General features: G+C 40.4%; 1 protein-coding gene across 1 annotated transcript; it reads left to right on the top strand.

Annotated features, from left to right (window-relative positions):
- The first annotated feature begins 10,451 nt into the window (after positions 1-10,451).
- Positions 10,452-11,264, top strand: LOC141627862 (uncharacterized). The gene is made up of 2 exons (XM_074441068.1): positions 10,452-10,580; positions 10,785-11,264. Exons 1-2 carry the CDS (start codon positions 10,452-10,454, stop codon positions 11,262-11,264), a joined length of 609 nt encoding a protein of 202 aa, XP_074297169.1.
- The last annotated feature ends 16,375 nt before the right edge of the window (positions 11,265-27,639 follow it).

Here is a 27,639-nt window from a genome sequence, read left to right as displayed (position 1 = left end):
AACATAAAGGAAATTAAAAAAGGTACTTGCAGGGCACGTCCAGGAGCTTCATCTAGTACTGCAGGAAGAGGGGTATTTCCCAGAGAATGGAAAGCGCAGGGAGCAGGAGTTGTTCTATATAAGGCCAGGGGAGCAACCTCAACAGGGTCAGGCGTGTTAACCGGCTCCTTTTCAACAGGGAGCGATGGCCTCTTCCTGGGAGAAGGACCGGAGGAGGCAGAAGCAACTTTCTTTCTATTTCTATCCAGCAGGGAGAGAGAGGAAACAGGAGTATTCCCTAATACAGGAACACAGTTAGAACACAAACACAAATGACCATATAGCAAGAACGAGAACCTATAAAAAACGAAGCCTTACCAGACGACATCTGGAATTCGGCAGCTGGGGGTTCTTGCTGACTGGTGAAGGTACCAACTTCATCTTCTTCTTCTTCCATTTCCTCCCCTTCCTTCTCTTCTTCTCTCTCTTCTTCCTCCTCCTCTTGCTCTCCTTTACCAATGTCAAGAGGTTCGGAGGCAGATGCACCAATAGGGGAAGAAGGCACACCAGGGTAAGAGCGAGTTGCAACAGGAAGGGCAAATAAACGGCTAATCACGCTATGATCTCTCGAGGGAACTGGCTGCTTCAAACCTGCAGCAGTACACCAGTAAGAACATTAAGATAAAAGAAAAATAACAGACACCCAAAAATTAAAATTACCTTTAGAGGCCCCCCACTTATCAAATAAGTACTCGTGGGTGGGGGTAAGAGAGTCAATCTTAACGAAGATGAATTTCGTATTCCAGCCTTCATCCCTCACTTTGGGAGGTAGGATTACGCCAGGATGCTGCGATCGCAGAACCTCAAGGTGATAAGCCCGGCAACAAAGGGCCTGAAAGCATAGAGTAGGGCGAGGTCACCCATGTAATACTACGGTTTTATGAGTCTCTAGGTACTCTATCGAGTAGGCCTTACTCTGTCGAGTAAGGGTGTGTTGCGTTTTAAAAATAGTTTCTGACCTGTTGGGTACTCGATCGAGTAACGTTGATACTCGATCGAGTAAGGGGGCACTCGATCGAGTACCTCAGCTACTCGATCGAGTAGCCGGTGTACGGGGTGATGATTTGTCGGGTTTTGTTAATAATGCGATTAAGTATATAATTACTTCCGTCACTTTTCTTTAAACACTTTTACAACCTAATTGCTTTCAAAAACAGGAAACAAACTACGTTCTTCGCATCAATCGCATTGTTGACAAATCCCGGAGCTTGGAAGGTCGGATTTTACCTTTCTTTATACCTTTGTGATCCTTGCGTCGAGGGTAAGATTTACGTACCGTTTTTATAGTATTTCGTTAAAGTTGGTTAAACCCTAATTTGGGATTTGGGGGTTGTTGTTGTATTTCGTGATTGGTAGTGATTATATGTTTGTATGTTAGGAGGAGGATTCGTAGAGGAAGCCTTTTGATATCAGCTGTGAGACCGTCTGATTGTGTTGCTTTCCAGGTAGGGTTTCCCTACTCAGTATTAGTCCCATAATGCATTGTTGGTGTTGCGTGATTGTTGAATATTATCGTATTCGTATTGTGACGGTTGTTGGTTTTGATTGCTGCTTAATGGTTGTGATTGTTTGTCTCTGGTTCTCGAGATACGTTCTCGGCTGAGTGGAGTCACTTGCGGGAGTGGCTTCACGCCCTAGTTTTGTCCTCCGTGGAACCCGCCACGGGAGGGGATATGCACATTAATGGGACAGGGTTATCGCTCGGTATGATGAGCGGGGATTTGGTGGGTACGGCTGCGGTCCCCCATTGGCAGGGCTGGTCCAGTGGACAGTCGGTGACGGAGATTGATTGGAGTGGGTGTGATTGTGTGTGTATGATTGTTGAGCTGTTTGTTTACTGTGTTGTTGAGTATATAAATTGTGTGATTAGTACTGACCCCATTTAATGTTTTAAAAACTGTGGTGATCCATTCGAGGATGGTGAGCAGTTATTAAGCAGGTATGAGTCGAGTTACTGGGATAGCTGGGATGTGCCACCGTCTGATGGTAGAAGTCTTCCGCTGTAGCTTTAGTAGTTTAATAAACATTTCATTTAGTTGGTTAAACAGTTGGTTTTGAGAACTTGTATTCGTATTTTGGTTTTGCCTTTGAATTATAACCTTTCACTAAAGTTATACTATTTAAATGCTATTTCGTTATTTTCTGATGATTATCATTGCCTCGGGTAACCGAGATGGTAGCATCCTTATACCTGAGTGGTCCTGGTAAGGCACTTGGAGTATGGGGGTGTTACAAAATGGTATCAGAGCGACGATCCTGAAACCTGTAACCCATGAATCTAATGAACATAGGGAGTCAATTAAAATGAACCTGGGGTAAAGGTTATAGGAGCTAATGCAAAGGCTTGGGAGACGTCCTAAAGTCGCGAACTCGCCCTACAATTTTGAACCGGTCACATGGAGGGTATATGTCAAGGTCATATGTGATCCTTGTTAGCTTGTATGTGGATGTGATGAGGTATGTTGTAATTGTTGGATGTTTGGAGTAGAAGGTTGAGATTGTGAATGAAAGGTTGGTGAAGTATATAAAACTGTTGTTTGAACAAGAAGCATGTTGGATGTTTACTATGTGGCGTTTGATAATATGATATAGTTGTTTTGTTGATCATATGAAAAGCTTGGTAGAATTGCATCTTAACTATATTATAAAGTTGAGTTTATAAAGTTGCATAGAGTATGTTCGGATATGTGAGATAACATCCGGGTAGTATATACGAATCAGCATGACTCGATCAAGTAAGTGGGTACTCGATCGAGTAGGTGAGGTACTCGGTCGAGTGGGTCTGACTCGATCGAGTAGGTATTTGGCATTTTTACAACCAGAATCGTGTTTTTGGGCACTCGATCGAGTACATAGGGCACTCGATCGAGTAGGGGGTCACTTGATCGAGTAGCTGTGCTACTCGGTCGAGTATGATAGAGATCAGAAGGTCTGTTTGGGGTCTGATGTCGAGGCACTCGATCGAGTATGGTGGGCACTCGATCGAGTAGCCTCTACTCGATCGAGTAGGTTTAGGCACTCGATCGAGTGTGTTCTGGGCAGTCTGCTATCGTGTTTTGAGGTTTTAGTGCGTATGTTTATATCTACCCTTTCTTATATAGTTTCAAGATGCCGCCCAAGAGAAACGCTTTGTATGCGAGAGCTGAGACCATGAACATAGATGATATCGTTAAGATGTTGGAGCATCAGGATGCTCTTACGGAGGCCTTAAAGAAAGTGGGAAAGTATAAGGAGGTTGATCCCTCCAAGATCAGCCTTTATAAAGCGAGGTTTAACCCAAAAGAGTACAAGGGGACCGGGGAGCCTAACCTTCTTGACAAATGGCATCGTGAGATGGAGAACATACTAGACCTGGTTCACTGTCCTGATGAGATGAGAGTAGAACAAGCTGCGTTCTACCTGAGGGAAGCAGCTGGCGAGTGGTGGGATAAGGTGAAGGTGAGTGCTAGGGAGATGTATGCGAACCAGGGCTTACCTGCTATACCTTGGGAAGAGTTTCAGAGGGCTATGAGGAAAGAGTTTATACCGGAACATGTGAGGAGTAAGCTGAGAGAGGAGTTTTATTGGTTTAAGATAACATCTGATATGTCTATGGCTGAATACTACAAGCAGTTTAATGAGAAGTCTAGGTATGCTGAGGATATGGGTTTGAGTGAGGAGAACCTGGCGCTGAGGTTTGAGAGGGTGTTGACCCCTAAGATCATGGATAAGCTACCCGTGGGAGTCCTTACTGATGTTAAGGAAGCTTATGAGAGGGCTGGAAGAGCTGAGAGGGTGGTGGCCAATCTAGTCACAAGAAAGGCAATCACAATCAAACTAAATGGTTTTCTTCTGTGTCAGGGTTCAGTGCTGGGGCTTCCTTTGGGCGTGGCCGTATGAGTAGTAGTGGTAGTTGGGGGATGACCTGCTATGGCTGTGGCGGTGTAGGCCACAAGAGACATAAGTGCACGAGTATGCCTGGAGCTTTTCAGGGATCGGCTCGGGGGAGCTATTCTCAGGGACCCGCACGAGTTATGCGAGCAATAGACCGTCGGGTCATGGTCTAACCGGGAAGTCGAGCTATTAGGGTGGAGGTAACCGCAATGGCGGTAATTCTTATCAGAAACCAGCTACGAACAACAACAACAATCGTCGGTGGTGGTGCTAAGCCGACCACATCACCAAGATCTTGTCGGGAGGTGGAGAAGACCGATGGAAAGTCGTTCATGATCGACAAGAAAGCAGCTGAGGATGATGCACATGTTATCACTGGTAATTTTCTTGTTAACGGTATTCATACCTTTGTTTTGTTTGATTCGGGGGCGTCTCAGTCGTTTGTATCTTCGAGTCATGTTAAACGGTTGGGTTTGAGGGTATATGAGTCTGTAAGTGAGAAAGTTTTTATACCTTCGGGTGAGTCTGTATCATGTGGGAGGTTGTATAGAGATGTGTCTATGATAGTTGGGCAAGTTGATCTACCTGTAGACTTGCTCGAGTTTCCTTTTGACGGTTTTGAGATGATAGTCGGGATGGATTGGTTGGGAAAGTATAAAGCTAGGATAGACTGTGATTAAAAGAAAGTGTCTTTGAGAGGTCCTAAGGGTGTTAGTGTGTCTTATTGTGGGTTTGTGGTCAAACCCAAAGTTAAGTTGATTGCAGCTGTGACCTTGAAGTCTTATCTGAGGAAGGGATACCCTTTGATCTTGTGCCATGTGAGAGATGACCGGATAAAGAGTCCGACAGTTGATCAGATCCCAGTCGTGGATGAGTTTACAGATGTTTTTCCAGAGGAGATTCCGGGGTTGCCACCGAAAAGGGAGATAGATTTCACAGTTGAGTTGAAACCGGGGACGGGGCCAATCTCTAAGGCACCGTACCGGATGGGTCCTAAAGAGATGGAGGAGCTTAGGAAACAGCTAGATGATCTGATAGAGAAGGAATACATTAGACCTAGTGTATCACCGTAGGGAGCACCAGTTCTTTTTGTGAATAAGAAAGATGGGAGTTTGAGGTTGTGCATAGACTACAGAGAGCTGAACCGAGTGACGGTGAAGAACAAGTATCCTTTGCCAAGGATAGATGACCTGTTTGATCAGTTGAGTGGTGCATCAGTCTTTTCCAAGATTGATTTGAGGTCGGGGTACCATCAGGTGAAGATTAGAGAGGTGGACATACCAAAGACAGCTTTCACATCGAGGTATGGCCATTATAAGTATGTGGTGATGCCGTTTGGGTTATCTAATGCACCGGCTGTGTTTATGGATTTGATGAACAGAATCTTCAGACAGTTTTTGGACAAGTTTGTGGTGGTGTTTGTCGATGACATCTTAGTCTACTCCAAGACTAAGGAGGAGCATGAGGAGCATCTGAGGATTGTGTTGCAGACTTTGAGGGAGCATGAGTTATATGCTAAGCTGCCCAAGTGTGAGTTCTGGTTAGAGAAAGTTGTTTTTATGGGGCATGTGATCTCTAAGGAGGGAGTAGCTGTGGATCCGGCAAAGATTGAGGCAGTGACAAAGTGGGAAGCACCAAAAAATGTTGCTGAGATCAGGAGTTTCTTGGGTTTAGCTGGATACTACAGACGGTTCGTGAAAGATTTCTCCAAGATAGCTAGACCTATGACAGATTTGATGAGGAAAGAGAACAGGTTTCGTTGGGATGAGAGTTGTGAGACGGCGTTCCAAACATTAAATGAGCGTTTGACCACAACTCCTATCTTAGCATTGCCTGAAGGGATCGAGAACTTTGAGGTTTATACAGATGCCTCAAAGAATGGGTTGGGATGTGTGTTGATGCAGAACGGTAATGTGATTGCCTATGCTTCTAGGCAGTTGAAGCCTTATGAGGAGAACTATCCTACGCATGATCTGGAGTTGGGTGCAGTGGTGTTTGCTCTCAAGATTTGGAGACATTACCTTTATGGGGCGACCTTTAAGGTGTTTTCGGATCCCAAGAGTCTCAAGTACATCTTCACTCAAAAGGAGTTGAACATGAGACAGAGGAGGTGGATGGAGCTGATTGGCGATTATGACATGGATATTATCTACCATGAAGGGAAAGCCAATGTTGTTGCAGATGCTTTGAGTAGGAAGAGTGTGCATTCTTTGTGTACAGCTCTATATTTTATGAGGTAGAGAGATGAGGTGGGGAAGTTTGGGATACATATGATGCAGAGAGGGGATGCCGTGGGAGATTTGACAGTACAGCCTGATCTTTATGATGAGATTCGAGGTAAACAGGCGTTGGATCCTAAGATGGTTGAGTGGAGAGCTGGAGTAGAGAAAAGGACAGTGTCTCGATTCTCTATTCATACAGATGGTAGTTTGAGGTTTGATGGTAGGTGGTGTGTCCCTAATGACGAGGAGCTGAAAAAGACTATCATGACAGAGGCACATTGTACACCATATTCCGTACATCCAGGTGGTGATAAGCTGTACAAGGATTTAAAGAACACGTTTTGGTGGCCTGGGATGAAGAAAGAAACAGCTGAGTTTGTGGCCCGTTGTTTGACATGCCAAAGAGTTAAAGGGGAACAGCGACGACCACAAGGTAATATTCAGTCTCTAGAGGTACCTGAGTGGAAGTGGGAATCCATTTCTATGGATTTTATCGTGGGTTTGCCAAAGAGTCAACAGGGTAACAACATGATATGGGTAATAGTGGATCGACTAACCAAGTCAGCTCACTTTGTGCCAATGAAAGATACATGGACTAAAGCACAATTAGCTATGGTTATCGTAAGAATGTGCTTAAGTTACATGGAGTCCCTAAGGACATAGTATCTGACAGAAATGCGAGGTTTATCTCAAGGTTTTGGAAAGAGTTGCAGGAATCTTTGGGAACAACTTTGAAGATGAGTACGACATTTCATCCCGCGAGACAGTCGGTCGATCGAGAGAACGATCAAGACTCTTGAGAATATGTTACGAGCTTGTGTGATGGACTTTGGTGGTAGCTGAGAATAGAGGTTGGATTTGATAGAGTTTTCTTACAACAACAGCTATCACACTAGTATTAGCATGGCACCGTTTGAGGCTTTATATGAGAGGAAATGTAGGAGTCCGATTTGTTGGGACGACAGTGCTGAGGCAGTGGTTCTAGGACCAGAGATGGTACATGAGATGGTTGAACAGATTAAGATGATCAGGGAACGGATGAGAGCTCGGGATAGGCAAAAGAGTTATGCGGATCTACATCATTTGGGATATAGAGTTTCAGGTTGGGGATAAGGTTCTTATGAAAGTGTCTCCTATGCGTGGGGTTATGAGATTTGGGAAGAAAGGCAAGCTGAGTCAGAAGTTCATCGGGCCTTATGAGATCTTAGAGCGGGTTGGAGAGGTTGCATATCGTCTGGCTTTACCAGCTGCGTTAGAGAGAGTGCATAACGTGTTTCATGTATCTCAGCTACGGAAGTATGTGAGTGACCCGTCACATGTGTTAGAGGCAGAGAGCTTAGAGCTAGATGATTCCTTATCATATCTTGAGGTACCTAAGCAGATTCTTGACCGGAAGGTTATGAAGACTAGGAGTGGTGAGACAGTTTTGCTTAAGATCCTTTGGTCTAACCACGAGACTGAGGAAGCTACATGGGAGGCAGAGGAGGCCAAGAGAGAGCGTTACCCTTTCCTTTTTGATCAGGTATGTATGGTTACGGGGACGTAACCTTATTTCTTTTAGGGGGGGGGGGGGGGGTAGGAGATGATCGCGAAGAGTTTTAAGAGTTTTTTTATACCCTTTTTATGTTGTGTCGGTATGTTTGTTGTGGTTGAGTCGGGTTGAGTTTGGGTTAGTAACATGTTTTATGTTGAGTTTTGTTTGGTTGTTGAGTCGGGAGTGTTGTAGTGTGTGTCTTTGTTTTGTTGTGGTTTGAACTTCGGGGACGAAGTTCTTTTTAAGGAGGGAAGACTGTAATACTACGGTTTTATGAGTCTCTGGGTACTCTATCGAGTAGGCCTTACTCTGTCAAGTAAGGGTGTGTTGCGTTTTAAAAATAGTTTCTGACCTAATGGGTACTCGATCGAGTAACGTTGATACTCGATCGAGTAAGGGGGCACTCGATCGAGTACCTCAGCTACTCGATCAAGTAGCCGGTTTACGGGGTGATTATTTGTCGGGTTTTGTTAATAATGCGATTAAGTATATAATTACTTCCGTCACTTTTCTTTAAACACTTTTTCAACCTAATTGCTTTCAAAAAGAGAAAAAAAACTACGTTCTTCGCATCAATCGCATTGTTGACAAATCCCGGAGCTTGGAAGGTCGGGTTTTACCTTTCTTTATACCTTTGTGATCCTTGTGTCGAGGATAAGATTTACGTACCGTTTTTATAGTATTTCGTTAAAGTTGGTTAAACCCTAATTTGGGATTTGGGGGTTTTTGTTGTATTTCGTGATTGGTAGTGATTATATGTTTGTATGTTAGGAGGAGGATTCGTAGAGGAAGCCTTTTGATATCAGCTGTGAGACCGTCTGATTGTGTTGCTTTCCAGGTAGGGTTTCCCTACTCAGTATTAGTCCCATAATGCACTGTTGGTGTTGTGTGATTGTTGAATATTATCGTATTTGTATTGTGACGGTTGTTGGTTTTGATTGCAGCTTAATGGTTGTGATTGTTTGTCTCTGGTTCTCGAGATGCGTTCTCGGCTGAGTGGAGTCACTTGCGGGAGTGGCTTCACGCCCTAGTTTCGCCCTCCGTGGAACCCGTCACGGGAGGGGATGTGCATATTAATGGGACAGGGTTATCGCTCGGTATGATGAGCGGGGATTTGGTGGGTACGGCTGCGGTCCCCCACTAGCAGGGCTGGTCCAGTGGACAGTCGGTGACGGAGATTGATTGGAGTGGGTGTGATTGTGTGTGTGATCGTTGAGCTGTTTGTTTACTGTGTTGTTGGTTATATAAATTGTGTGATTAGTATCGACCCGTTTAATGTTTTAAAATCGTGGTGATCCATTCGGGGATGGTGAGCAGTTATTAAGCAGGTATGAGTCGAGTTACTGGGATAGCTGGGATGTGCCACCGTCTGATGGTAGAAGTCTTCCGCTGTAACTTTAGTAGTTTAATAAACATTTCATTTAGTTGATTAGACAGTTGGTTTTGAGAACTTGTATTCGTATTTTGGTTTTGGCTTTGAATTTTAACCTTTCACTAAAGTTATACTATTTAAATGCTATTTCGTTATTGTCTGATGATTATCATTGCCTCGGGTAACCGAGATGGTAGCATCCTTATACCTGAGTGGTCCTAGTAAGGCACTTGGAGTATGGGGGTGTTACAACCCAGACCAATCCCCAGAGCGTGATCCTCAGCGAGGATGCAGAGCGGAACCAGAACGCGCCATGCATGAGGCACAAGCTGGCAGATCGCCAACCTGTAGTGACGCAAGATCCTTTGCACCAAAGGAGACATGGGGGAGGTGGGGAGTTATTTAGAGGAAGTGACTGATTAGACCTCTAACGGTCAATCTTAGTGGATAAGAATGCAAGTGGGCTAATGTCACGCTATGACATCACCACTACATGCAGCATCCAGAAGGGAAGCAACTCCCAGCATCCATCGAATAAGAACAGAACCTGGCAGTTGCTTGGGAGTAATTGTATGGGTAAAAATACCCTCTCATTCTCATCATGACGTGGCAACTCGCAATTGGGTAAAATAGAGGCACACGGATCAATGACAAGGCAGCAGGCTGCTAGATGCAAGGAAGAATAATGGGGGATAAACCTAGACATTCAAGTGATACGAAAGCCACGGTTATACTAAATAACAAACAGCCAGCAGGAACGTTGAAATGGTCAGTAGGAACATTGCGGTTATCAGCAGGAGCTTTGACAAAGTCAGCAACCACTTCCTATTTCGTAGGGAGTGGAGCATATGGTTGAGCATTTGTAGGAAACATGTGCAACAACTCAAGAGAGGCTATAAAAGAGCAACAAACACCAGATTCAAGGCATTCATTCATTAATTGGCTCCACTCGGAAAAATATCATTCATCACCTGCGACAATCAACATCATTAACACATTTAGAAGTTTATACATCGTTTGTGCCATTTGTACTTAGTCATTTGGAGATCACTGCTGCACCTCCTGATCATTCCAGCTAGGTTCACCCTCGAATACTATTACTACTAGTGGATCATTGGTGCGATACCATTCCCCCCGCGGGTTTTCCCACATTTTGGGTTTCCCGCGTCACCATTTTGCTTGTGTCGTTTGTCTCTCTCTCTCTCTCTCTCTCTCTCTCTCTCTCTCTCTCTCTCTTTCGTTTGCTTTTTTCTCGCACTAGTTTTTTACTTTCGTTCTCGTTATGTTCTTACTACTGATCTGCTTAAGTCTTGAATATCGTATTTTAATTGGAATAGCCGCATTAACTCTCAAATCTTTAGTCGGTAAAATATTACCAAAACAGTCGTCTCAGCCTGAGAAGCCGCATGACATGGCTAATGCAATTCATCTTCGAAGCGGTCTTACTTATGATGGAGCAGAGATGCCCGAGGACGCTGAAAAGGTCATAATTGAGGAGTTAGATGTGGATGCGGTAGAAAAGTACGCTGACGAAGCTGCTGTAATGCCTGAAAAAAGTCGATCGACTAAATCTGCAGTTGTGAACAATGAGGAAATTGGAAAAAGTCGATCGACTGAGCTGGATAGTCGATCGACCGTGTGTGTTAGTCGATCGACAGTTTCTGATGGTCGATCGACTTTTTCACTCAACAAAACTGCTGATCCGTTACCTGTTATTGATGAGACGCCTTTTAATACCGATAAGGCGTCTAATTCTGATAAAGGGGAGACTAAAGCTGCTGACCTGCCAATCGTTATCAAGGTTCCTTTTCTGGGGAGCCTAAAGAACACAAAGGTCGAGCAGCAATTCGGTAAATTCTTGGAGGTCGTCAAAAATCTTCAAGTAACTGTACCATTTACCGAGCTAATTACCCAGGTACCCTCCCACGCTAAATTTATGAAAAATATTCTAACTCGTAAGAGGAGCTTTAACGAAGTGGAGACCATTGCTTTTATAGAAGAATGTAGTGCACTCCTACAAAGCAAATCCCCACCCAAATTGAAGGATCCGGGTAGTTTTTCAATTCCCTGTACCATAGGCACTCATGTAATAGATAAAGCCTTACGTGATTTGGGTGTCAGTGTCAATGTCATGCCCTATGCGGTTTGCGAGAAACTGAATATGGGGCATCTTAAAGTTACCAACGTGACCCTACAGATGGCTAACCAGGCAGTTAAGTTGTAACACCACACGATAATTGAAAAGGTCCATTGATAGGCTTAAATGACTAGTGCTTAAAGGGATTGAAAGTACTACTCATATCAACAAAGTGCACTTTCTTTTATGGTCATCCATGTGAAAGAACTCCAAAGTTAAGTGTGCTTGGCTGAGAGTAGTCTTAGAATGGGTGACCTCCTGGGAAGGTTCCCGGGATGCGCATGAGTGAGGACAAAATACGCTATAAAAGACACGTGTTGATCTGTGGGCCATGTACACCGCTTGGTGAGCTATCATAAGTAAGCGCTCCCGACCCTATTTGGGCCGGGGTGTTACAAGTGGTATCAGAGCAACCCTGCAACCGTGTGGTGATAGGAGGCAGTTGTTATACGCTCCCGGAGGCAGTTGTTATACGCTCCATTGTGATCACCCACCTAGCGTGGGAGGATTTTGGGTTAGCGGTTATGCTCCCAGGCGCAACGAGGACATTGCGTTCTTCAAGTGGGGGTGATTGTAACAACACACGGTAATTGAAGAGCTCCATTGATACGCTTAAATGACTAGTGCTTAAAGGGATTGAAAGTACTACTCATATCAACAAAGTGCACTTTCTTTTATGGTCATGCATGTGAAAGAACTCCAAAGTTAAGCGTGCTTAGCTGAGAGTAGTCGTAGGATGGGTGACCTCCTGGTAAGGTTTCCGGGATGCGTATGAGTGAGGACAAAATGCGCTATAAAGGACCAGTGTTTATCTGTGGGCTATGTACACAGTCTGGTGAGCTATCATAAGTAACCGCTCCCGACCCGGTTTGGGCCGGGGTGTTACAAGTGGTATCAGAGCAACCCTGCAACTGTGTGGTGATGGGAGGCAGTTGTTATACACTCCCGGAAGCAGTTGTTATACGCTCCATTGTGATCACCCACCTAGCGTGGGAGGATTTTGGGTTAGCGGTTATGCTCCCAGGCGCAACGAGGACATTGCGTTCTTCAAGTGGGGGTGATTGTAACAACACAAGGTAATTAAAGAGGTCCATTGATAGGCTTAAATGACTAGTGCTTAAAGGGATTGAAAGTACTACTCATATCAACAAAGTGCACTTTCTTTTATGGTCATGCATGTGAAAAAACTCCAAAGTTAAGCGTGCTTGGCTGAGAGTAGTCGTAGGATGGGTGACCTCCTGGGAAGGTTCCCGGGATGCGCATGAGTGAGGACAAAATGCGCTATAAAGGACCCGTGTTGATCTGTGGGCCATGTACACAGCCTGGTGAGCTATCATAAGTAACCGCTCCCGACCCGGTTTGGGTCGGGGTGTTACAAGTGGTATCAGAGCAACCCTGCAACTATGTGGTGATGGGAGGCAGTTGATATACGCTCCCGGAAGCAGTTGTTATACGCTCCATTGTGATCACCCACCTAGCGGGGGAGGATTCTGGGTTAGCGGTTATGCTTCCATGCGCAACGAGGACGTTGCGTTCTTCAAGTGGGGGTGATTGTAACACCACACGGTAATTGAAGAGGTCCATTGATAGGCTTAAATGACTAGTGCTTAAAGGGATTTAAAGTACTACTCATATCAACAAAGTGCACTTTCTTTTATGGTCATCCATGTGAAAGAACTCCAAAGTTCAGCGTGCTTGGCTGAGAGTAGTCTTAGGATAGATGACCTCCTGGGAAGGTTCTCGGGATGCGCATGAGTGAGGACAAAACGCGCTATAAAGGACCCGTGTTGATCTGTGGGCCATGTACACAGCTTGGTGAGCTATCATAAGTAACCGATCCCGACCAGGTTTGGGCCGGGGTATTACATAAGCGTCCTTTAGGTGTGTTAGAAGATTTCCCTGTTAAGATAGGTAAATTTTTCATACCTGTTGATTTTATTGTGTTAGATATGGCTAAAGATACTCAGATTCCTATAATCTTGGGTAAGCCATTTTTGCATACAGCAGGGGCTATTATTGATGTCAAATAGGGATGTTTGACTCTCGAGGTAGGGGATGATAAGGTGAAATTTAATTTGGCTAGCACGCTGGCTAAGCCTATGATAGAAGATACACGTTATGCTATAGACATTGTAGATGAATCTATGTACATGTTGATTATAGGACGATGAAAGGTGCTCTAAAAGGTAAGGAGTTCACTATTGAGAAGGGTGAGACGGTAATTGCTGTTATGGAAACCTCTTATGCTGCTGAGGTAAAGATACCAGAGCGTAAACCTCTTCCTTCTCACCTTAAAAATGAGTTCTTAGATGACTCCGAGCAATATCCTGTTATTAATGCTAAACTTGATGATAACCAACTTTCTGCTATGTTGGTCATTCTTAAGAAAAACAGGAAAGCTTTAGGATACAGTTTGGCTGACCTTAAGGGCATCAATCCTGACATTTGTATACATACAATTAAGCTAGAGGGAGGACACAAGCCTTGCTAGCAGGGTCAGCGAAAGTTGAATCCGAAGATGCAGGATGTGGTTATGGCAGAAGTGATGAAGCTACTTGATGCATGTATTATCTACACCGTTGGCAAACTCCAAGTGAGTAAGTCCGATTCAGGTAGTCCCAAAGAAAGGAGGGACTACAGTAGTGAAAAATGAGAAAAATGAATTAATACCAACTAGAGTAGTAACGGGTTGGCGGATGTGCATTGATTATAAACAATTAAATGCCGCCACCAAGAAAGATCACTTTCCCGGCCCCTTCCTTTTATTGATCATATGGTATAGAGATTAGCCTCACATAAATTTTTCTGTTATTTAGATATATATTCAGGTTTCTTTCAGATCCCAATCCATCCTGACGATCATGAAAAGACTACTTTTACTTGCTCGCATGATGTTTTTGCCTATCTCAGAATGCCATTTGGATTGTGTAATGCCCCAATTACCTTTCAGAGGTGCATGATGGGGATATTTTATGAGTATTTAGAGTCAATTATGGAGGTATTCATGGATGATTTTAGCGTATATGGTAATGATTTTGATGATTGTTTGACTAACCTTGAGAAAGTTTTGCAGCGATGTATTGAGGTTAATTTAGTGCTGGATTGGGAGAAGTGCCATTTTATGGTTAACGAGGTAATTGTCCTTGGGCACTTAGTATCTGATAAGGGTATCCAGGTTAATAAAGCAAAGGTGCAAGTGATTGAGCAATTGCCTCCTCCTGTTAATGTTAAGGGAGTTAAGAGTTTCCTTGGTCATGCTGGATTTTACCGCCGGTTCATTAAGGACTTTTCTAAAATTGTTAAACTACTTACACAATTGTTACTTAAGGATGCTGTATTTAATTTTACTGATAAATGTCTTACTGCTTTTAGCAGGTTGAAGCAGGCTTTGATTACAGCACCGATCATTCAGCCTCCAGACTGGGAGCTGCCTTTTGAGATTATGTGCGATGCTAGTGATTATGCAGTTGGTGCAGTGCTAGGCCAGCGGAAAGACAAAGCTTTGAGTGCTATCTACTATACAATCCAAACTCTGGATGAGGCTCAGGTGAGTTATGCAACTATAGAGAAGGAGCTGTTAGTCGTGGTATACGCGCTAGAGAAATTTAGGTCTTACTTATTAGGTTCGAAAGTTACTGTATTTTCTAACCATGCAGCGCTGAGATACCTATTTGCTAAGAAATAAGCCAAGCCAAGATTATTGCGATGGATACTCCTTCTTCAGGAGTTTGATTTTGAAATTAAAGACAAGAAAGGCGCTGAGAATTTGGTAGCTGATCATTTATCACGCCTACCATTGCAAGAAGGGGGAGATTCTTTACCTATCGATGACTCTTTCCCTGATGATATTTTGTTGGCTATTTTCTAATGCTGAAACTCCTTGGTATACTGATTATAATAATTTTATTATAGGTGATTTATTGCCTCTTGACTTGTCATATCAGCAGAGAAAGCGGTTCCTTCATGAGGAGTATATACTCCTATATAGTTGAATGAAGAAGAAAAAAAAGAAAAAAAAAAAGAGAAATGAAGTTGAAAAAAAAGAAGATGGGAATTTCGTTTTACTCCTATATAGCTATTCCGTATTATCTGAGGAGTATATACTGCTTTAGTGTGTGAGTTTTATGCCAGTTTCGGCATTGCTACATCTTATATGGTTGGGTTGTTGAGCGGGATTTGTTACTATTGGTTTTGTTTGGTACTAGCTTGTCTCTTACCTCCAATTTTCCAAATCATTTTGCCCCTTCTTACCCAATTACCTCACTTCACCATATTTGTAAGTCCTCGGCATGTGACTTGGTTATGTTTGGTTGGAATGCATATGTACGGTCGGTAAAGATAACTATCATTTTAGATTGCATGCATGTTCTTAAAGGTTACAGTTAGGTGAGTGTCTTGTTTCCCTTCTGATCTTACACTATATAATCTCACCATGTTCTTCAATGAGTGATAAGCGGCCCGTGAGAGTCCGATATATACGAGTCTTGTAAGGTCGAAGGTTCAACAGATTTATCATTAGTATAACTTGTTTGCAATTGATTTTGTACATTGATTTTTGGCGTATAAAGCATATTTAGCTCTGAGTTTGTCTACCGTTCCATTTGTTGTCTTTGTCCTTAGTCTTTGCTTGCTTGGGGACAAGCAAGGGTTTGGTTTGGCGAGGTTTCATGCGTGCCTATTTTATACACTTTATTCTATTCATTAGCACGCATTTCTATGCCATTTTGAGTAGCGTAAGCTACTATTCTCCCATGAATTTGCTACTTTGTGTTATTTTCTATTTATTGCAGATTTGGAGCCGAAGGAGTGTAAACAAGCCAAAACCCATCCCTGGCGTCGCATTTTGGATACTAGTGAAGTTAAGCTCGGGAATTATCATCTTGGAATGCGTGAAGACGTAAGGAAGCGTGATAAAGTGATGATGGACGCTGTTGTCAGCCCAGGAAAGTCGATTGACAGCCACTTCTTGTCGATCGACTGACTTCAGCTTAGGAAAAATTCGATCGACCGTTCTGGGTAGTCGATCGACTGGGTTTTCATACCAGGCCGTGTTGATTAAGTGTTAATTCGGCCCATTAGTTGTTTAATTAATTAATCTTAGCTATCTTTATTTAAAGCGGGACTGAGAACTATATTAGGTTATCTCTTACTTTTGCTAGAACATTGTTACTCGTTGCTTTCATTCGAGAATTCGAGATCTTAAACTTGTAATCTTTCTTCTTTAATTCAGTAATCAATTTCCCTTTGTTCCACCTTAAGTCCTCTTACTTTAATTCTTTATTTTCACTTTGATTGTTTTATATTTTATGCTTAATTATTATTCATATCCTTACATCATGTTTAATTTTGTCGTTATATTTATTATCATTATTTTCGTAAATTCAATTATGCGTAGCTAATTTTCTTATGCTAGAATTTAGTGGAACCACGGTTTTATGATGATATTTTGTTAAGTTTTTAGGTCTAGCCTTTTACTCCGTCTGAATTGTTAATCGTAGCACTTAATTGCGGTTTTAATTAGTTAAATGCATGTGACTAATTGACCACCTTGTTAAACCTTGACCTGGATTGAAAGATTGTAAAAGGTGAAGACTTGCCACGAACAATAGAATACTCTAATTTGGGCGAGAGCAAATTAGAAGTGTTTCTAGGGCGAATAGTGGACCGAGAGGACCTGTTCATTACCCTTCAGACCGTTTTATAATGACCGTTGACCTGAACTTAGACCATTGTTGACCGTGGTGAACCGACTATCCTAGCTATTTCTTTATATATTCTTAGACCAAATTTCTTACTTGTTTACTCTTTCTTTACGCTACATTAGTTTTAGTAATCAATCAAACAACCCCCGAATTGTTACTTAGACAGACTATTATTAGAAGATAGAACACATTTGTCTCCCTGTGAATACGATCTCGACTACCTCCACTGCATTAGTTTAGGCCAGTTGGTTTATTTTTGATAGATGTGCGACTTAGCTTGTCAAGGACATAGACTATAAAGAAATTAATAGTAAAGTTGTGAAACTTATTTAAAGACATAAATATTAATCCATAAATTTTCCACTTCGATCTTGAACTTTGTCGCCGCACATGTAAGTATAGTCTTCAAACTCATATTTGAATACAAACACCCATATTAGCATCATTAGTTATTAGTTTGTAATAAAAGCAAAAATCGTAGCCTAAATTGTTATGCACGGGGACGGAAAATAATTTAACTCAACTATTGTAATGTAGTAGAATAGTCGAGATCGAAACACAAGGATATCAAAAATTGAGTACTACTTTTGTCTCAAGTTACAAGTAAGCTACGCAAATCAAAAGGTTGATTGATATTAAGCTAAATAACTAAACTAAACTAATTAAGTCTACTAAACTAAATAAACAAATAATAGAATAGTGCGTTAAGCAATGAAGAGAAGGTCTAGGGTCCGATTTTCTCCACCAACACACCTTATTTACAACCATGAATTCTATTAACAAGTCATTGGGTAATGGTTAGGGGGAAAACGCCTCTAAGTCGCCTAACACCTCCCTCTCGGTCTCGTGTTAGGACGGTAGTCATCCCGATAACCTCCTTCTCGGGTTCGTGATTCGGAATCCCTTATCCTAAGGTAAGGTCAATAAGCCCACGTTATCTTCTCGGTCATCCCAATCCTTTTCCCAAAGGTAGAGTTCAAACCGACAATTAAAGGTACCATTCCCAAGTTCTCCCCTTCGGGTTCAACTCGAGTTGGCTACTAGTCTAGGTAAGGTGAGTCGGCTCCCAACCTAATAAACTCCCATTGATGGTCAAGGGTCAAGAGTCAACAACAATCCCAAATAGAACATAAGCAAGTCAAATCCCCTAATTAACCCCAACTAATTACCCAACAACTAGTTAATTATGGATTCAAATTAAGTATACTTGACATGTTATGGATTAATCGAACCCTAGTGAGAAAACTACTCAATAATCATACTAAATCAAACACAAGACACATAAATAACTACTCTAAACATAATATTGAGCATAATCTAATAATAAAGTTTGTAACTTTCAACTAATCTAATGACCTAACATGAATGAATTAAGACTAAACATACTACCCACGACTAAACATACTACCCACTACCCTAATTATAACATTAAACATGACAATAATGATAAAGATTGGAACTTTAACTAAATAATTGCATAAATAAGAAAAACAAGAACTTGAAATAAGTTAGAAGGGAGGAAAAAATTAGTTACCCAACTTGAATTAAAGAGGAAAAGAGATGGTAAATCTTCATACAAATATTGTAATTTGAGATGATAAACTAAATCTAAACTAGAAATAATTAAACAGGAGCAATTTTATTGATTTTTGAATAAACTAAAACCCTAAGCTATCTACTATCTAGTATCTACCTCCTTTTTCGTCCCCTGCTTGTGCCCAGCTGAAACCAAAACATGCCTTCTTCTTGGAGATTCTTTGGTGGGTCATATCATTGGAAGGCCCAATTTGAGGAGTAAAAGCAAGCCACATAAAAACAAAGAGCATGTGTGTGTTAACAAGCCCATATTTTTTCTGTTAAATTAAAATTAATAAATAAAATAACATATATAAGGATGAAAAAAAATTCAGTTTCTTACCTTTAATTGTTATGCTCTCAATGAAGACTTGCGTCCTACATATTCTACCTGGCTACCTGAAAACAAAATATTGAGTATTTAGAAAAGATGAACAATCAATACTAAGCAAAAATTAGGTATACATACAATACATACAATGACATTTAAATACCACATCAAATCTTTCAGTGAATGGAAATTATTTAAAATATATAGAGGAAATAGACTAAATAGATGACAACATTTGCCGAAACTTTGAAAGTATATATACACAAAAGTAATAGAATTGTAGTAGTACTCAATTGCTTACACGGTCAAACTCTATCTAACTTTCTTCTATTTCAGTGAGGATCCTTTGTCCCATTTGGTGTCCCATTCCGTGTCCCATTCCGTGTCCCACTTCATACAAATTTTGGCACCCAACAAATTACCACATTTATTTTGTATTTTTTATTTGCAACAAGTGATGTGTCAAGATGTGTATGAAATGGGACACATAATGGGACACAAAAATGGGATTGAAGATCCTCACTGCTTGTATTGAATTGAATTTTCTATATCTATATTTAATAATGTATGATTCTTATGTATTTCGTAAAGGTTGTACTCTCTATAATCACTCGAAAAAGCTTCCTTTAATTATATTTATAGATAGATATTGATTGATTGTGATAGACTTCAACTTGTATGCACTACATATATATAATATTACAATTAATAAAAAAAGGATAGCAAGGCAATAGGAATATACATTGTATTATAAAAAATATAATAAAAAAAAAGAATTTCATCCAAAAACAAACTCTACTCCATATCATATTCTAGATTGTATATACTACTATGCTATTAGAGTCATTTACAAGTACGGAGTATGATTTAGGAGTTACCTATATATGCCAGTATATTACCTTCAACGTTTGTCTACGACTCACTTTTCATGTTTTTAATTTTTATAATTTGTTTTGAGGTTGATTATTATAGTCTTGCTAATTTCAGAAATTGTATATCTTATATTTTCTATTTTTTTTACATTGTCCCAGGATCATGTTGATGTGCAGCTATTGGAGATCAGTGTGGATCCTCTGTTCCATTTTTGTGTCCCATTTTGTGTGCAACACCACTTACATTTCGACATATTACTTATAGCAAAAGAAAATATTACAATATATATATATATATATATATATATATATATATATATATATATATATATATATATATATATATATATATAGAGAGAGAGAGAGGAGAGAGAGAGAGAGTGAGAGAGATAGGTTCAGGTAAGTCCACAAATTTGGTTGAGTCCCTAAGTCCTATTCTTAGCCAATCATTTCTGAGTGTAACTTTACTACTTTATGAGTGTAACTTTAGTAATTTATTAATTTATGAGTGAAATTTTGTTCTTTAAGGTCATTGTGTATATGAAAATTTGAATTTATAAATTTGAATTTATGTAATTTTAACAAAAATATATGTAACTTTATTGTTTTACGAGTATAACTGATACGAATGCGGAAGCGAATAAAATAAAAAGACGATTTTTTTGCTAGGGATCGAACTCGTGACTCGTAAGACCGAGAAACAAGTTTGATTCCGTAGGGATATTTGACTAGAAGTCAGCCTCGACTTCGAGTCAATGGGATATTTGCCCGAAATAGACCTATATCTCGAACAATGGGTGCTTAAGTTAAAGACCTATTTAACTTAAATCAAAGATTTGAAGTACAATCTCAAATCTGGAATTTCTGATCAACCTTGATCTTTTTTCTGGAATTTTTATTAACTTTCAATGATTTAGAATAACTACAACTCTAACTTAAATAGCCCTAATTTGCTTACAATAAAAGACTCCTAAATGAAATAGAAAACAATAAATTAATCTGACAACTAAAAGATAATAATCTAACTAATGAAATCTAATCTTTTGATTAGTTTTATTCCGTCCTAACTACTCCTAATTGCATCAGCTACCACTAATTCAAACCCGTGTTCGATCCCTGGCACTGCACTAATTTAATTTAATTAATAGTGCCATCAGAATTGTATCATACTCCCTTTCTTCAAAAGAATCGTCCCGATTCTTAGAACCCTAGAATTCCCCTGGATCGAATACAATCCTAGCAAATTCAGATGCAGAATTGATGAAGAAGAACAGAAAGTTATGTGGGCAAATCATTAATTTCCTCTTCAACTCATCATCTTCAATCTCCATGAATTTGCAACCATAGTAATCATTTATAACCCTCTTGTGTCGTCTGACTCGTCTCCACTCGTGCCTTCCACCCCTCCACCCTCCTTGCACGAGAATAATTTCCTCATTAACCTCAACGGTTTCCTCATCATTATAATCATCAAACATAGAAGGTAATTTCGGATCAAACTTAACCTTCTCCTCATAGGAGCTTTCAAACGAGAACACCGCCGACATTTTTTCCCGGATGAATAGTACACGTGAATAATAATTTTTTTTTTTTTGCTGTCACGCCTCGTACAAGTTACTAGAACTGCTCCTGAGATAAGTAATCAAAACCGATTAACTCTCGAACTACCTGCTCAAGTTTAACCCTTGAACTCCAATCGCAATCAGAAATTCAACTAACAACTTGGTTTGACACGCCTAGGACCGTCTAGATTTAGGGAAATCAAGAGCCGAAGCTCTGATACCATATGATACGAATGCGGAAGCGAATAAAATAAAAAGACGATTTTTGTGCTAGGGATCGAACTCGTGACTCGTAAGACCGAGAAACAAGTTTGATTCCGTAGGGATATTTGACTAGAAGTCAGCCTAGACTTCGAGTCAATGGGATATTTGCCCGAAATAGACCTATATCTCGAACAATGGGTGCTTAAGTTAAAGACCTATTTAACTTAAATCAAAGATTTGAAGTACAGTCTCAAATCTGGAATTTCTGATCAACCTTGATCTTTTTTCTGGAATTTTTATTAACTTTCAATGATTTAGAATAACTACAACTCTAACTTAAATAGCCCTAATTTTCTTACAATAAAAGACTCCTAAATGAAATAGAAAACAATAAATTAATCTGACCACTAAAAGATAATAATCTAACTAATGAAATCTAATCTTTTGATTAGTTTTATTCCGTCCTAACTACTCCTAATTGCATCAGCTACCACTAATTCAAACCCGTGTTCGATCCCTGGCACTGCACTAATTTAATTTAATTAATAGTGCCATCAGAATTGTATCATACTCCCTTTCTTCAAAAGAATCGTCCCGATTCTTAGAACCCTAGAATTCCCCTGGATCGAATACAATCCTAGCAAATTCAGATGCAGAATTGATGAAGAAGAACAGAAAGTTATGTGGGCAAATCATTAATTTCCTCTTCAACTCATCATCTTCAATCTCCATGAATTTGCAACCATAGTAATCATTTATAACCCTCTTGTGTCGTCTGACTCGTCTCCACTCGTGCCTTCCACCCCTCCACCCTCCTTGCACGAGAATAATTTCCTCATTAACCTCAACGGTTTCCTCATCATTATAATCATCAAACATAGAAGGTAATTTCGGATCAAACTTAACCTTCTCCTCATAGGAGCTTTCAAACGAGAACACCGCCGACATTTTTTCCCGGATGAATAGTACACGTGAATAATAATTTTTTTTTTTTTGCTGTCACGCCTCGTACAAGTTACTAGAACTGCTCCTGAGATAAGTAATCAAAACCGATTAACTCTCGAACTACCTGCTCAAGTTTAACCCTTGAACTCCAATCGCAATCAAGAAATTCAACTAACAACTTGGTTTGACACGCCTAGGACCGTCTAGATTTAGGGAAATCAAGAGCCGAAGCTCTGATACCATATGATACGAATGCGGAAGCGAATAAAATAAAAAGACGATTTTTGTGCTAGGGATCGAACTCGTGACTCGTAAGACCGAGAAACAAGTTTGATTCCGTAGGGATATTTGACTAGAAGTCAGCCTAGACTTCGAGTCAATGGGATATTTGCCCGAAATAGACCTATATCTCGAACAATGGGTGCTTAAGTTAAAGACCTATTTAACTTAAATCAAAGATTTGAAGTACAGTCTCAAATCTGGAATTTCTGATCAACCTTGATCTTTTTTCTGGAATTTTTATTAACTTTCAATGATTTAGAATAACTACAACTCTAACTTAAATAGCCCTAATTTTCTTACAATAAAAGACTCCTAAATGAAATAGAAAACAATAAATTAATCTGACCACTAAAAGATAATAATCTAACTAATGAAATCTAATCTTTTGATTAGTTTTATTCCGTCCTAACTACTCCTAATTGCATCAGCTACCACTAATTCAAACCCGTGTTCGATCCCTGGCACTGCACTAATTTAATTTAATTAATAGTGCCATCAGAATTGTATCAATAACTTTAGCCGTTTTAGGTGTAACTTTAGTCGTTTTAGATATAAATTTAGTCGTATGGTGGTTTCTATACTTTTATGGGTGTAATTTTACCCTTTCAAGTGTAACTTTAGTCGTTGGAGTCGTAACTTTAGTCATAATAATAACTTGTATGTATAAATTTGAATTAATAGACTTTACTATTATAACTTTAGTCCTTTCTAGTGTAATTTTTGCCCTTCAAGACTGTCACTTTAGTCTGAAGGTGTAAGTTTAGTCAAAGAGGTGTAATTTTATTGTCTTAAGAATGTAACTCTAGTCCGTAAATTTGTAACTTTAGTCCTCGGAAGTGTAACTTTATACTAATAACTATTTTTTCACCATCACCGCCATCCTACCACCTCGTACCCCAAACACCACAGCAACACCACCTCAAAACCGCAACAACCAACACCACCACCAAGCCCTTATTATCTCAGATCTAGAAAAAAAAAAGACGGCAGACACACCACCAGCCGCATCTCGCACAGCACCACCAACCCACTCCCACTCCCATCACCACCTCCAAACCGCAACAACCAACAACAACACCATATAAATCTCAGATTTGAAAGAAAAAAAAAGGGAGGCGGCAGACGGAAATGGTTGAATCAAATATCATGCATGTCTGCCACTATTCAAAAAAACAAAACCATTATGAAACCAAATAAACAGAACCATTATGAAACCAAAAGTGCTAAGGGTACTATATTTTAATGAATTATGCCTAACATAATGAATGAATCAAATATCATGCATGTCTGCCACTATTCAAATATCAACAGCGATTAAAAAAAAATTCGGTGCCTTACAAATAAACTAATAATACCAGATAACATGTGAACGGCAACGGCGATAGGCATAATTATACTATGATATAAATCATATCAGTATTCAATTCATCCGTATACATGCGTATAGATCAGTAACAATTACCAAAATTATGCGTATTTAACCATAAGTCAAATCAGTTTTCATCCGAAGGATAACTTTTCAGATCTGGAAAGGCGGCGGGAAAAAAAAAGTGGTGGCAGAGAGGAGGCTGGCGGCGGGAGTGATGGCGTCGGTATGGTGGTGGTGAGGGCGGCCGCGGTGGGGCGTTGGTGTGCTGCCGCCTTTGTGAGAGAAGGATGAGAGAGAGGTGAGAGATGTGAGAGAAGGAGAAATGAGAGAAATGTGAGAGAGAGGTAGGGTTTGGTTTGTTTTAATCTTGGTCATCCATTTAAATTTAATCTCCACCACTCATCTAATAGATCCAAAGGCCTACATTAGGACTTATGGACTCAACCAAAAAAGGTGGACTTACATGATCCTTTCTATATATATATATATATATATATATATATATGGCCCAATTTAGCCTGGTCTGACTTCAGTCTAGCCTGACTTAATTAGGCTGATTGGGGCAACCAGAGGCTGGGCGATTACAATTATTATTTGACATGGAAGCTACTCAAAAGGCCTGGTAGAAATCTCTTGCAGGCTAATCAATCAGCAAATCAACAGGATAATTATGCACAAGCCCTATTTTTGCGGAAGACCAAATCAAACTATAAGAACGTGAACATCTCCACATACTGCAACGTGCAAAAAGGAAGAAGGGGATGTCGTTAAACAAGAATGAGTCAACCGAATTAATAGGGAATATGCCTTATTAATCAGGAAGTGGTTTCCAACGGCTAGGAAGTGTGTGAAGATCAAATGTAAACGTTAGAATAGAGAGGCTATAATAGATGGGAGAAACATTTGTAAGGAACACGGAAACTGACACAAGAATCATATACAATTAAGCTGGTTATTCTTATTCTACGGTGTTCTTACTTTCGTTATTATCTTTTTTTTTTTTTGGTGAAATGTGAAAATTATATTAATAATTAAGATAATGCATTACAATCACCAATATACACAAACCATAGTGCCCCTACTATGAACTACTACAGATATAACAAATTACATCCAAGGGGTCCAACTCAAACGTTGGTACTTAGAAGTCCACTTCCACTGCTGACCGCTACTTTGCACAATTTGTTGCACAGTTTTAACTACACTTGTAGGAGAAGGGAGGTAACAGTCCACCCTGCATACATTACGAACCCTTCACAGCTGATACACCAAGGCCAAAACCGCAGCACAGACAATCCTTTTTTTCATGAGAGACCTGCATCTCCATGAGCTACACCACTCAAGTATCCTTAAGCATAGCCCAACATTGGCTACTGAACCAGCAATAATATAGCAAATGAGACTGATCTTCAGCATGGTTCAGACACATATCACACGTAGCATCCTGAGTAACCCCAAAACGTACTAGTCTATCCTTAGTGAGTAATCTTCCTTGGATAGCCAGCCATCCTATAAACGAGTGCTTGGGCATATTGAAACGATTCCAAACAACAGGATGCCAAGGAACCTTGGCCTGATCACGTTGAAGCCAACTGTAACCCTCAGAGATAGTGTATCTCCCTGCATTAGTCCTCCAGTGACCATTATAGTAAGCAGGTTTAAGTTGCTCCTTGACCTGGCAAAGTTTCCTCCAAGTCCAGCTAGAGCTAACAGTTGGAACATAATCCATCCAATGCTGGTCTTTGATATACATGTGATTCACCCATCGAATCCATAAATGATCTGCCTTTAAGGAAGCCACCATACATACTTGCCAAGCATAGCCACATTCCACAGTTTACAATTAATAATACCAAGACCACCAGATTTTTTCCCTGTAAATACCTTAGTCCAAGCTACAGGAGGAGTTTTCATAAATTCCTCAGAATCACTCCACAAATAATTTCGACAAATAAGCTCTATTCTGTCCATCACAGTAATAGGAATGAGAAAAATATGAGCCCAAAAACTGTGCAGCTGTGAAAGAACAGCCTGAACAAGGACAAAGCGACCTGCATAACTGAACTTTCTAGCTCCCCAACCTCAAATTCTCACTACCACTCTCACCACAAGCCTAGAGCAATCCCCAACAACCATTCTTTTATATGAAATGGGAATGCCCAGATACCTAAAAGGGAAGTTCCCTTCTCTGAAGCCTGAGACCCTCATCACATACTGATTATCCTCATTGCACATACCATTAAAGTAGATATCAGATTTCTCTCTATTCATTACCAGTCCAGAGGCTTTAGAGAAAGTAGCAAAAGCTCTCAGAATGGTACATATAGACTGTCTATCTCCCCTGCAAAACATAAGGAGGTCGTCCGCAAAACACAAATGAGTCAGCCTGAGTGCTCTACACATGGGATGGTAATTGAACTCAAGGTACTTGTCACATGATTCAAAATTCTACTAAGGTACTCCATGCTAAGGGTAAAAAGAAGAGGAGACATTGGATCTCCTTGTCCGATCTCTCTTTTTCCCTGAAAGTACCCAAAAGTAGAACCATTTAGAGACAATGTAAACCAGGGAGTAGATATGTCCATAACCCATTAAATCATCTTTTGAGGGAACTCCAGGGCAACCAACATCTGCCTAATGAATTCCCATTCAACAGAGTCGTATGCCTTCTTGAGATCCACCTTCATTAAACACCTAGGAGAGCAAGCTTTCCTTTTGTATAACCTCACTAAGTCATGACATATCGGTATGTTATCAACAATGTCTCTCCCTTTTAAAAATGCACTCTGATTTTCACTAATGATATCAGGAAGCACAGTTGCTAATCTGGCACAAATCACTTTAGAAATAATTTTATAAACCATATTGCAACAAGCAATTGGCCTAAAATCAGCCACTGTCACAGGTCTGTCCTTCTTAGGAATTAAAGTCAATGTGGTAGAATTGACTTGTTTGAGCATTCGTCCAGCAGTAAAGAACTCTTTCACAGCACCACATAAATCAGCTCCAGTAATGTCACATGAATCTTTAAAAAACTGTGAGGTATACCCATCCGGTCCAAGTGCTTTATCAGCAGGTATAGAAAACAAAGCCTCTTTGATCTCAGTATCAGACACATCAACAATCAGCCTCATTTTATGCTCATTATTTAGCACCTTTCCTCTCTGAACTATGCCAATATGCACCTTAGCCACCTTAGTTTGTGTTCCCAGGATATGCTTATAGTATTTTATAAAAGCTGCTTCAATATCAGTCGAGGTAGTGTGATTCTGACCATCCATGTCATAAATTCTTAGGATCCTATTCTGCATCCTACGAGCTTTAATGACACTATGGAAGTAATGAGTATTATCATCACCATCCCTCATCCAATGAGCTTTTGCTTTTTGTGCAAGGAAACTTCTCAAAGCTTGTCCACGATCCTTATAGAGGAGATCAGCATCCTTAACTGCCTGCTGCAGACCAACATTAGTAGGGTCACCCTGCAACTGCATCTGAACATTGTGAAGATGTTTCAATGCAACCTGAGCAGTGGTCTCAATGTTGGCATAACCAATTCTGTTAAGCTCTTTCAGAGGTTGTTTCAGTAGCTTAAGTTTCTTTACTAGCTGAAACATTTT

The sequence above is a fragment of the Silene latifolia genome, chromosome Y, assembly GCF_048544455.1.
Source record: "Silene latifolia isolate original U9 population chromosome Y, ASM4854445v1, whole genome shotgun sequence".
In the NCBI taxonomy this organism is placed as follows: Eukaryota; Viridiplantae; Streptophyta; class Magnoliopsida; order Caryophyllales; family Caryophyllaceae; genus Silene; species Silene latifolia.
The sequence above is the reverse complement of the archived record's forward strand: the minus strand, read 5'-3'. Positions and strand labels throughout refer to the sequence as shown.